The sequence below is a fragment of the Lithobates pipiens genome, unplaced genomic scaffold, assembly GCF_037356315.1.
Source record: "Lithobates pipiens isolate NorthernLeopardFrog02 unplaced genomic scaffold, aLitPip1_a1.2 Scaffold_27, whole genome shotgun sequence".
NCBI lineage: Eukaryota > Metazoa > Chordata > Amphibia > Anura > Ranidae > Lithobates > Lithobates pipiens.
This window is the reverse complement of record NW_027507788.1, coordinates 177,404,949-177,416,836: the sequence shown is the minus strand read 5'-3', so window position 1 is coordinate 177,416,836 and position 11,888 is coordinate 177,404,949. Positions and strand designations below refer to the sequence as shown.

Below are 11,888 nucleotides of genomic sequence, written 5' to 3'. Positions count from 1 at the left end.
AAAAAAAATATATCATACAATCCCATATACCCAATTCTATACCCACAGTTGATCCAGAGGAAGGCAAAAAAAAACCCCCAGCAGAGCATGATCCAATTTGCTAAAGCAGGGGAAAAAATTCCTTCCTGATCCCCCGAGAGGCAATCAGATTTTCCCCGGATCAACTTTACTTATAAATGTTAGTACCCAGTTATATTATGTACACTTTGCCTTGTGAGCCTGTGTCCCATCAAACCCATCTCCCCCTCCATTCTTAGTGGAAGGTCCAGACCAGCACTTACCTTACTGTGGTGTCCTCTCCTCCTGTTGCGTCTCCTTCAGTGGGCACCAGCACCGGCAGTGGAGTCCGCTCCTCATAAGAGAGAAAACCGGAAGTGACAACAAGCTTCTATGTCAATCAAACTACCTGGCCATATTGATACATACTATGGGCGCCGGGCGGTAGCTGTTCGGTGCAATGGAATGCACTGCAAGGCCGGACAAAAACCTGCAAATGAAGTGCCACGTCTCTCGTATCTCGTGATTGCAAAGACGTGGCGCTTCCCATAGTGTCGGCGCCCGAACACAGTGTAATTAATGACCTTTATTTATTTTTTAGGCCATTTAAAAAAAGGAGGCGACGGGCCACCACTGCATTGGAACTGCTGTGCAGTTCTCTGTACATTTGAGCTTGGATTGGGAGAGCAAGAAGTAGCACAAGTAGCCAATCTGTTATGGTGCAGTGGTTTAATTAAAGGAGAGAGCAGGGTGAGAGGGAGATGTGTTTGTTATTCTGATGATTCTCCTTCACTGTCCATTCTCAGAGTGGGGAAAGAATACCTGTATTATTTAAGTGACACTAAGACCCCTTTCACACCACACCACCCATAGCGTGGGCAGTAAAACGCAGCTATTTTTAGCGGCATTTTACCACTGGATTTGCAGCACATTTCGCCCGCTGCCGGCAGTATTACAGCACTGCCCCATTGATTTCAATGGGGAGCAGCAGTGGAGGAGCGGTAAACACACGGCTCCTTCACCACTCCAAAGCTGCTGGCAGGACTTTTCCCTGACGTCCTGCCAGCGCACCGCTGTAGTGTGAAAGCCCTCAGGCTTTCACACTACAAACAATGGTGCAGCTTTTTTAGGGCGGATTGCAGGCGCTATTTCTAACGCTATAGCACCTGCAAAACGCCCTGGTGTGAAAGGGGTCTAAGGCCACTTTCACACCGAGGCACTTCTAAACTGCCAGTAAAAACACTGAGCGCTTTTGAAGAGCTTTCCCTTAATTTCAATGGAGAGGGGAGTTTTTCACACCCCTGCCAGCCACTGCCCCAGAGTGAAAGTGTTCATTGATTTTAATGGAAATACGTTTTGTGAGCTTTTTAGGCGCTGTTTTTAGCGTGAAAGCGCCTGAGAAGCACCTCAGTGTGAAAGTGGTCTAAATGATATCATTAGGCCCCTTTCATGCAGGGCAGACTGCGTTCTGATCAGCAGGGGACCTGTGAGCAGATCCCCTGCAAATCAGGGCAGATGACACGATCGTTACCCCTCAGTTTATGCAGAGTGGACACAGACAGCAGCCAGTCTGGTCTATGGTCAGACAGGTGTAAATAGCCTCCGCTGTCTACCTCTGATCTGCCTATAAGAAGAACAGATCCCCTTCAGTTTGTTTATATTGGACCAGATCAGAGGAGGTAGGCGGTTGTAAACAGACACAAGTTGGTTTCTATCTGCAGGTCCATAGGGATGAACTGACAGTCTGACCTGATCAAACAGTCAAGTGAAAAGGGCCTAAGTCTCCAAAAATAATCTATACACATCCACTGGTAAAAAGAACTGTAATCTATTTTTTATGAAATTGTTTCATACTGTGTTTTTCAGCCTCTTTGCAACATCCTCTGTGAGCTCCTGAATTTTTTATTTCCCTTCTTCCTTATATTTGGAATGAGCAGTACACATTATTTGCACTTGTGTACTGCTCTATGCATGCTACAACTCTCGTAGTCCATCGTCCCTGGTCCGTCTCAGAAGCGAGTAAGAGAGTGTGGCCTGTCAGCATTTCCTTTTCCTTTGCACACGTTATGCAATTCTGGTTTGGCCAATCAAGATTCCAAAGACTCCAAACCTGGAAGACCACAAAGTTAAGATGGAACCACAACTACCAAAGGAGAGAGCAGGCGTTGCAGGTATGTAGAGGGTTGATTTGATTAAAATCATGATTTAAATCACTAGCAAAAAGATTTGATTTAAATCATAATATTTAAAGCACAACGGTCATCTCTGTTCTGCAGCAGCTCCTCCTCTGACCCGCTGTTGACTCACCGACAGTCCCATTCACTTTAATGGGATGGCTGAGGATGCGGCAGGGACACAACAAGGCGACATTTTTAATTTCAAATTAACCACAGCACAGAAAAATCTGTTCTCCTGCCCTACCAAGCAGGGCGGTGCTGTGTAAATATCAGGACCGAATGGACAGAAATACAAATCTTTTAGCAAGTTTAAAAAAAAATAAAAAAACATATGTCCAGACATCAGGTTTAACCTTAACCATTTGACCACTGGGCACTTAAACCCCCTTCCTAACCAGACAGATGCAGCCCACAGCGCTGCTACAAATGATCTCTCCCCCTTACACTGTACAGATCGGTACCGAGAGGGGAGGGAGGAACCAGCGTCATGACATGACGTTGGTTTGTTCACAAGTGATCGCTCCATCATTTGACGGAGTAATCACATGGCAACATTCTGGAATGACGCCCTCCCAGAATAAGCCAACCTCGCTGTAGCCGTCTCTCGGCTATGGCCCTGTCGGCAATTGATAAGCGGAAGCTCCATTTATGGGTGGAGCTCCGCTTTGACCCGGTACCCCCTCCGGTGTCCCATTTTGCACCTTTCAGGAGGGAGCAGATACCCGTCTAATACAGGTATTTGCTCCCACTCCCTGCGACAGATCACCGCAGATTCTGTGGCATGCTATGCCATGTTTGGACCCCCCCCGTCTTCTGGGAGACACACAGGTCCCAGAAGACAGCAGGGATCCGTCAGGACTCGCGCATGCGCAGTAGGGAACCAGGCTGTGAAACTGCAAAGCTTCACTTCCCGATTCCCTTACTGAAGATACCGGCGCCTTAACCCAGGAGCGGAGGGACATTCAGCTTCGGGCGAGGACATCGCGGGCACCCTGAACAGGTAACCGTCCTTATTTGAAAAGTCAGCAGCTGCAGTAGTTGTAGCTGCTGACTTATTTTATTTTGGCAGAACTCTGCTTTAAGGTAGAACTCGTTTTTAGAGTAAGGGTGGGGTATAAGCTCTGTTAGATTTTTTTTTTCTGCCACTTGTGTCTCTTTGGGGAGATTTCCCTTCACTTCCTGTCCCATAGGCAAAACAGGAAGCGAGAGGAAATCCCTTCAAAGTAGGGGAATTCTTTGGGGACCCCCAGGTCACCAGAACTAGTATCACCATTGAAGGTTTCCCCTTACAGCATAGGATACTAGCTCATTATAAATAACTTACGTGAGATCGAAGCCCCCGAATCGGTCCTTGTTCTTCATCTCCGCCGCTGCCATGTATCCCGGAGTGACTTCCGGGTCTCACGGCTTCAGCGCTGTGATTGGCCAGAGCTGCGATGACGTCACTCCGGCACACGCGCGGGAGCAGTCAGTGATGGCATGTTCGCCTTCAGTTGCAGCGCACCCAGTGCGCGTGCGCCGTAGACAGCGGTGCCTTTTTTTTTTTTACAATATTTCCTTAACCGTGTAGGTTAAGGAGATATTTCTTGGACCTACAGGTAAGCCTTAATCTAGGTTTACCTCTAGGTCAAAGTGGTCTGTAAGAGTTTACAACCACTTTAAAAACTACCAAAGGAAGGTTCTATTTGTGTAAAAAAAAAAAAAAAAATTTATTTGGGTACAGTGTTGCACGACCACGCAATTGTTATTCAAAGTGAAGCGGGACTGAAAGGTGAAAATTGGTCTCGGCCGGAAGGTGTATAAGTGCCCAGTAATGAAGTGGTTAAAGTAGAGTTCCAGGCTAAACCTAACTAATCTTAAAAATGCTCCCCTCCCCCCTCCTAATACCCATGTTAACCTGTGTAAGAAAGCTGTAGATATACTCACCTATTTTCAGCCTGTTCTGGTCAGGTCATGTGATCTCCTGTGTCAGCTGCAGGGGAGAGGAGAGCACGCTCAGCAATGACTAGTAAAGCCTGGGAGTGATGACATCAGCCATAGGCTCCTATTGCTCATCTGTTTTCAGCGCTCCCTCCTCTCCCCTGTAGCCACCACTAACTTACACAATTGAGCTGGACTGGACTGAAAATAGGCAAGTAGTTTGGTTTATCTGGAAATTCTTTTTTTTAAAGTGGTTGTACATCTTATATCCAGTGAAGTGACTGGCCTTAGGTGATACGCAAAGATGAAACAAATCCTCTTACATAAGTTGTACCTGTTAGTCTGCAGTCTTCTCTTCATCGGCTCAAACTACTGAATTTATACAGCTTGTCTGAGCTTTCAGAAAGCAGGTGGCAAGGAGCTGAAGATACACTCCACGAGGAGAGCTGGTTGGAGGGAAGGGACACACAGCCCTTCACACAGCACACAGGAACAGAGCTGAAGCTATCAATCGCAGGCTGTGTTGCTGGAGATGCCTCCCATCACGTTTTTTTCTCTTGGTGTCGGGAAAACTTGTCGGCCGCGACTCATGCTGCTAGCAGAGGTACGAAACAGCAGACAGAAATTACACGTCGGGGTTTATTTACTAAAACTTGAGTGTGCAAAATCTGGCATAGCTCTGCGTAGAAGCCAACCAGCTTCCAGTTTTTTTTTTGTCTAAGCTTAAAGCGGAGGTCCACCCTAAAGTGGACCTTCCGCTCATTGGAATCCTCCCCCCCCGGCGCCACAATTGGCACCTTTCAGGGGGGAGGGGGGGTGCAGGTACCCGGTATCTGCACCCACTTCTGGCGTAGATTCTGCAGAAGGTATGCCCCTTTCCGCAGAATCTACGCCCCTTTCCGAAAGTCCCCCGCTGCCTGCTGGGAAACACACGGATCCCAGCGACAGCGGGGACCATCTTTATTGCGACTCGCAGTAGGGAACCGGGAAATGAAGCCGAAAGGCTCCACTTCCTGATTCCCATAACCAAGATGGCGGCGGCGGCAGCACCCAAGAGACGATCGAGATATCGGCTTCAGGTGCCGACATCGTGGGCGCGCTGGGCGGGTAAGTGTCACCATTTTAAAAGTCAGCAGCTGCAGTATTTGTAGCTGCTGGCTTTAAAAAAAAAAAAAAAAAAAAAAAAAAAAAAAAAAAACGGCGGAACTCCCGCTTTAATTAACCACTTGCCGACCAGCCGCCACAGTTTTACTGTGGCAGAATGGCACGGCTGGGTGAACCAATGTTATTTAACATCCCTTTGCCCTGTGGCCACTAGGGGTGCCCGCTGCTCACCCCCCTGGAGCCGATGTGAGTGCTTGTGACACACCGAGAACCGGGATCTGTGTGTGTAAACACAAAGATCTCGGTTCTCTGAAGGGAGGAGAGACAGATTGTCTGTTCACACAAAGTATGAACAGCGATCTGTCATCTCCCCTAGACAGTCCCCTCCCCCCTTCAGTTGGAACACAGAGAGGGAACACAGTTAACCCCTTCCCTGCCAGTGACATTTTTACAGTAATCAGTGCATTTTTATAGCACTGATTGCTGTATAAATGACAATGGTCCCAAGTTTCAAGTGTTCGATGTGTCTGCCATAATGTCACAATCCCAATAAAAATTACAGATCGTCGCCATTGCTAGCAAAAAATAAATAAAAGAATAAAAAATGCTATAAATCTATCCCCCATTTTGTAAAGACTATAACTTTTGCGCAAACCAATCAATATCCACTTATTGTGATTTTTATTACCGAAAATATGAAGAATACAGATTGACCTAAACTGAGAAAAAAAATTGCTTTTTAAATAAAAAAAAATAAAAAAATAAAAAAGGGGGGGGGGGGATTTATTATAGCAAAAAGTAAAAAAATTTTTTTTTTCAAAATTATCATTTTTTTTTTGTTTATAGCGCAAAAGATAAAAACTGCAGATATTATCAAATACCCCCAAAAAGCTCTATTAGTGGGGGGGAAAAGGACGCAAATTTTGTTTGGGTGCAACGTCGCACGACCGCGCAATTGTCAGTTAAAGTGGCACAGTGCTGAATTGAAAAACAATGGCCCAGTCATTGAACAGCCAAATCTTCCAGGGCTGAAGCAGTTAAATAAGTTGACATCAGAAGCTTAATGGCTTCCATGCAGTGCTGCACCAGATTTTGCACTTTCCAGTTTTAGTAAATCAACCCCTTAGTGCTCTGGATGGAGACAAGTACACACTATAGAGGGGTAGGCTTTGTTCATATTTCATGTCTGAGGTTTACACTTACCACTTTAACTGCTTTTTGGAGAACTGCCATGTTAGGCTGAGGAGAGGCTGCTCAAAGAGGAAAATATCAGCCTATGAAATAATGTCTCCCATCTCAGCTATAGTTTTAATTTGTTTCTGAAAAATGTACAATAAAAACTGTAAATATATTAACAATTCATATATATATATATATATATATAAATATATACACCAACTTGTGTTCAAGACTTATTGGTCCTTTAATATATAAAGTAACATTTCCAATAACTCTAAACAATATTTCACGTTTGAGCAATGCGAATCTGCTGTACAAAATAATCCTGTATATGCATAGAAGGCTGCTGGCCATCGTGTCGCTGTGTATTTATGCTTTGCTATAAACTCTCTGGTCTCTTCTAAACTCAAATCTGTTGCTAGAAGTTTTCTGGAACGTGTAGACATGCAGCTGAGCTTAGAGTGTATTTCTACTTTTGCGGCTAAATTGGGATAGCACTTAATTTGTTATGTGTAACATGTTTGCAAATTACATTTGGGGTTTCCCTGAATTGTCAAGAATTACACTTTAAAGCGGGACTCCGCGTTTTTTTTTTTTTTTAAAGCCAGCAGCTACAAATACTGCAGCTGCTGACTTTTAAAATAGTGACACTTACCCGCCCAGCGCACCCGCGATGTCGGCACCCGAAACCGATCTCTCGATCGTCTCTCGGGTGCTGCCGCCGCCATCTTGGGTATGGGAATCAGGAAGTGGAGCCTTTCGGCTTCATTTCCCGGTTCCCTACTGCGCATGCGCGAGGCGCGCTGCGAAATAAGGATAGTCCCCGCTGTCTCTGGGATCCGTGTGTTTCCCAGCAGACAGCGGGGGACCTTCGGAAAGGGGTGTAGATTCTGCGGAAAGGGGAGTGCCTTCTGCAGAATCTACGCCGGAAGTGGGTGCAGATACCTGTACTGTACAGGTACCTGCACCCCCCTCCCCCCTGAAAGGTGCCAATTGTGGCGCCGGAGGGGGGGAGGATTCCAAAGAGCGGAAGGTCCACTTTAGGGTGGACCTCCGCTTTAAAAGCCAAGATAAGCAAATATTGCCTGAATACAAATGGCACATGTATTCTTCCTAGAATCCTGGAGTGCTTTGTGTATTTCTTCCAGATCTGGGCAGTAATCCAGTGTGAGACTTTCTTCCTATAATAAAGACCGGTCACTGTTGCTCTCTCTCCTTGTGCAGGGTGACTGGTCTCGTCTCCGCCCCTTCCTGTACTTTCTACAGGCAGCCTGTAGTGGGTGGAGCCTGCTGGGTCCCTCCCACAGCTCTGCACAGGCCGAGTACAGCACAGTGATAAAGTCACCACTACTTTTAATAGTAATATCTTGGGAAATAAAAGGCATTTGGTGCACACAAAGTGGATTTATAGCCTTTGTCGGTCCTGAGAAACTACTAAATGAAAGCTTTGGGCTGGGAGTTCAGCTTTAACCCATTTATGACGAAGGTTACATTTTATTTTTAATTTGTGCATAAAATTCTTATGTTGCCGAGAGCAATAGGATATAAATAACTCTCACATCACTACTGTTCCAATATTGGAACAAGAGGCATGGGTTAAAGCAAACCAATACATAATTAGCATCAATAGTGATAAAACTTTAAGCCTGGGTTCACACTATTGCAATGCAGGAACCAGCGCGATTCCAGTACCGGTTCTCGCATCGCATCTCCCTCGCAGGCAGTTCACACTGCCTTCTGTGAACCGCTGCGGGTGTCAATACAAAGTTAACAACACTTCAAGATCGTTTCGCAGTGCCAACTGTGAATTCAGACAGGAATCAGATCGCATGGGTGGTGTGCTTCCAGTGCGGGGGGAAAAAAAGGTTCTTGCACCTTTTTCGTGCAAACCCAATGCGAGTTCAGCCATACAACTGTAGGGCTTAATTTGCATTGCATGTGATCGGCTCAGCAATGCGGTGCGAATCACATGCAACGTCTGTGTTCGCAATAGTGTGAAGCCAGGCTAAAAAATTATTCGCAATGTCAAGTCTACATTGGAAATAACATTTTTTTAGCTGGAATTGAACGTGCACATATGTTTACTAAATAAAAAAAATTTCATTTTTACTTAAATAATTAAAAAAAGAAAAAATATTTCTAAGTGACGGTTCACACCAGCACGGCTTTGAAGCCGACATTCTACACGACTTCATTGCGGCTTGCAATGCGGCTTCTTTAACAGAAGTCAATGCAGGTCATGATGAAGTCGTCCTAAAGTTCTGCAGGAACCTTTTACGAAGTCGGAGTGACTAGAACAGTTTGATTGCTGTTAATGGGGCGCGCCTTGTCGGGAACCGAGGATAAAGGAGCTTTGTCACACTCCTTGGCCACCTCGCATACACGCTTGGCGAAGAATGTCACCAACCTTTGTGTACGTCAGCAAGGCAATATTGAATACACCATCTCCACAGTACCATGTGAACAGTAATGCAGTAGAGGTGTCGGCCTACCCTATGGCTAAAGGCTGGATTAATGTCTGAACGACTCGTGGGCAGAAACACGCATTTCTTTCTGCGCTTTTGGAAACACGCATCGTCACTTGATGCCATTATTTCTTAAATGCGTTACCCCAAACATGGGTGTAAGTGCAGCATTTTCCATGAGAAAACCATGCATCGCTAAATGTGCTTGACTCCGTGCCAAAAATTGGTACCTGAGCTTCTGTGTGTTTGTCACACAACAGGCAGCCAATTCAAGGTAATAGGCTGTCATACCACAAACGTGCTAAATTGCGCAGTGCATCACTACACACACATGTGAGCCTAGCCTAACAGATGTAATCTTCTTTCCTTTTCCACATCTGCTGGCAGGGGGCAGAACCTGCTGGCACAGAGGGGATGTGAAGGCAGCCATGACAGGAGGAGAGGGTGGGGTTTATTTACTAAAACTAGAAAGTGCAAAATCTGGTGCAGCTCTGCATACAAACCAATCAGCTTCCAGCCTACCACTTAAAGTGGTTGTAAAAGGTAATTATTATTAATTTGTCTTCATAACAAAACTCGCTATAGTTACCTGTGCAGGACTTGGTCCCGCCCCTCACCAAAGTCTTTGACTGACAGCAGCGGCAGCCAATGGCTCCCAGTGCCCCAGCTAAGCCAGTGAGATATGAAATTGAAGGGAGAGAAGAGCTGCAGACGTGCAGTGCACAGCACTGGATCAAATGAAGGGCTCATGTATGTTAGGGGGGGGGGGGGGGGGGGGCAATACTGATGTCTAAACATTTTTATTTTTAATTTTATTACCATAACGCATTAGGCTCCTTTCATATAGGTAACTCCGTTCTGCGGGATCCACTTGCTCAGCAGAAGATCACGTCCCTGATCCCTGCTAGGCAGGCGGGTGACAGGTCCATCCCGCTCTCCTCTATGGGCAGATGAAAACGAACCGCCTTTCCTTTTCACCTGATCATATCCGATTCACCAGACTAATGGAAAATAGGACCTCCATCTGTCTGGATTTTGCGGACAGGGTTGGATAACAGTGGATGTCAGCGGACACATCCACCTCTCCATGGGGTTAAATGGAGGGTCCAATCAGGTCCGCCTGAAAACCTAACAGGCGGACTTGCGCGGAGATCCTGTGCGAAAGGGCCCTTAAGGTTAAAAAAAAAAAAAAAAGTTTAGGCTTTAGAACCACTTTAATTGAACAAGCTAAAGTTAGTGGCGACCATGCACAGCTGCACCAGATTATGCAGCGTGTGCGAATTCTTCATGCAAGTGACCTAACCAGAATATTTAAATGTTTTACATCGCATGCTGTGAAAACCTGTGGCAAGATTTACCTGCTGATTTTTTGATTTTGGGCAACTTTAACGCTGTAATTCATACTTATTTTTGTATGCAATCGAGACAGCTAAACAATAGAAGGTTGTGGTTAAGCTAGCCTTGGCAGAGCTTTTAAAAAAAAGTCACATCTGGTTATTTTTATTGCAATATATAGGTGTGAATGGGCTCTTTCACCAACTTTAACTTCCGAGAGCCTGGAGAGATTGTTTTCAGTATAAAGCTAAGGCAGGAGATTAAAGATCTGCAAGGACATCCAACTCTGAGGCAAAGGGAGTACAGTTTATACAGCCATTGATAAGGTAAGGCTGCATTGTTAAAAAAATTTAAAGAGGGGAAATTCACAGTTTTACAAAGAATCTCGATTTTTCAGATCTTAAAAAAAAAGGGTACAGGGCAGGGAACGCACTGCTATAGATCCCCAATATCTGCAAAAAAAATAACACAAAAAACAAAACAAAAACAAAAGGGCAGTTGCTGTTGTCACACACCTCCTTTGCAGCATATATTTTTCCTAAACATTACAAGTGCTCTTTAATAGAAAACATACAATTTTCTAATTGGTATCGCTTATCTTCGGTGAGGAATGGAGGGCAAATGAAATAAACAATGCATAATCATGATTAGGGACTTTGAAAGATGAATTGTGATTGGTTTGTAAGATGCTGCACTTTGCATTACACCCATTAGTGACATTCAAGCAGCGCTCACAGACAGACACAGACTGGAGACCTCTGCACTATGCAAACACAAAATGAGTGAAGCCTTTTAGTGTGGTTACTAAATCTGTAAAGTCTTGAAACTGCCATATGGCAAACTGAATGAAAATCAATTGAAAGCTGGCAACGAGGGGGGGATGGAGGAGGAGAGAGAGAGAAAACAAAATAAATAAAAAGCAATGCGGCGCCATGGGCAGTAATAAAAATAAAAACCTAAAATAAAACAAATGTGGTATAAAATTAATTTTGTAAATTACAACCATATTATATCCAAATCCATGGAAAGTGTCCTTAGCTTTGAGTTCTTTGAGTTACTGCAGGGACTGGATCTCCACAAATTAATGTTACTGTTCCATCAAATAAATCCTCCATGCTGACCGCTACTAGTTCTGTAGCCGTAGCTTGGTTGGTTTGGGAATCTGGTAGTGCCACAATTACTTGGGAGCCAGCCAGTTGCGATTCATCCAAGGTGATCACTTGCTCTGTAGTAGCGACTTGCTCCTGGGTCTGTATAACCTATGGATATTACAAAGCAGGTTTAGAACAGTTACAAGCTAATCATCAAAGTTGAAGTCAGGCCTAGACTGACTAACTAAGCTTAAAACGGCTCCCTCCCCCTCCTATTTTACCATCTTATAGATCAGGGGTGTCCAACCTGGGCCCCAATACAACATTGTAAACTTACTTGAAACATTTTTTTATTTATTTTTTTTGTAAAAATGCTTAGCGAACACATGTGGTCAAAGAAAAATTTGACAGTGTCTCTCTGCTGGACTTTTATAAGTTTCATCTTTCCAAAGAAAAATCTCCCACTCTTCATAAATCGCACCTTATTAATGTCATCAGTTTTCAGAAGCACCTATATTCATGAGCAATCATTTTCAAGGATGAAGCACAGGAAGGGCAAAATTAGAACCAAAATATCTGATGAGCACTTTGAGAATTACTACTAAAAGTGTCAAATATCG

At 44.7% G+C, this 11,888-nt stretch overlaps 1 protein-coding gene across 2 annotated transcripts in view; it reads right to left on the bottom strand.

Moving 5' to 3' along the window:
- Positions 1 to 6,597: 6,597 nt before the first annotated feature.
- The window catches only part of ZBTB40 (zinc finger and BTB domain containing 40), a 70,469-nt gene continuing 65,178 nt past the window's right edge, over positions 6,598 to 11,888 (bottom strand). For both annotated transcript variants that reach the window (XM_077457935.1, XM_077457936.1), the window contains one exon: positions 6,598 to 11,436. In XM_077457935.1, coding sequence (XP_077314061.1) covers positions 11,212 to 11,436 — 225 coding nt within the window. In that variant the 3' untranslated portion in view covers positions 6,598 to 11,211. The remainder of the gene's footprint in view (positions 11,437 to 11,888) is intronic.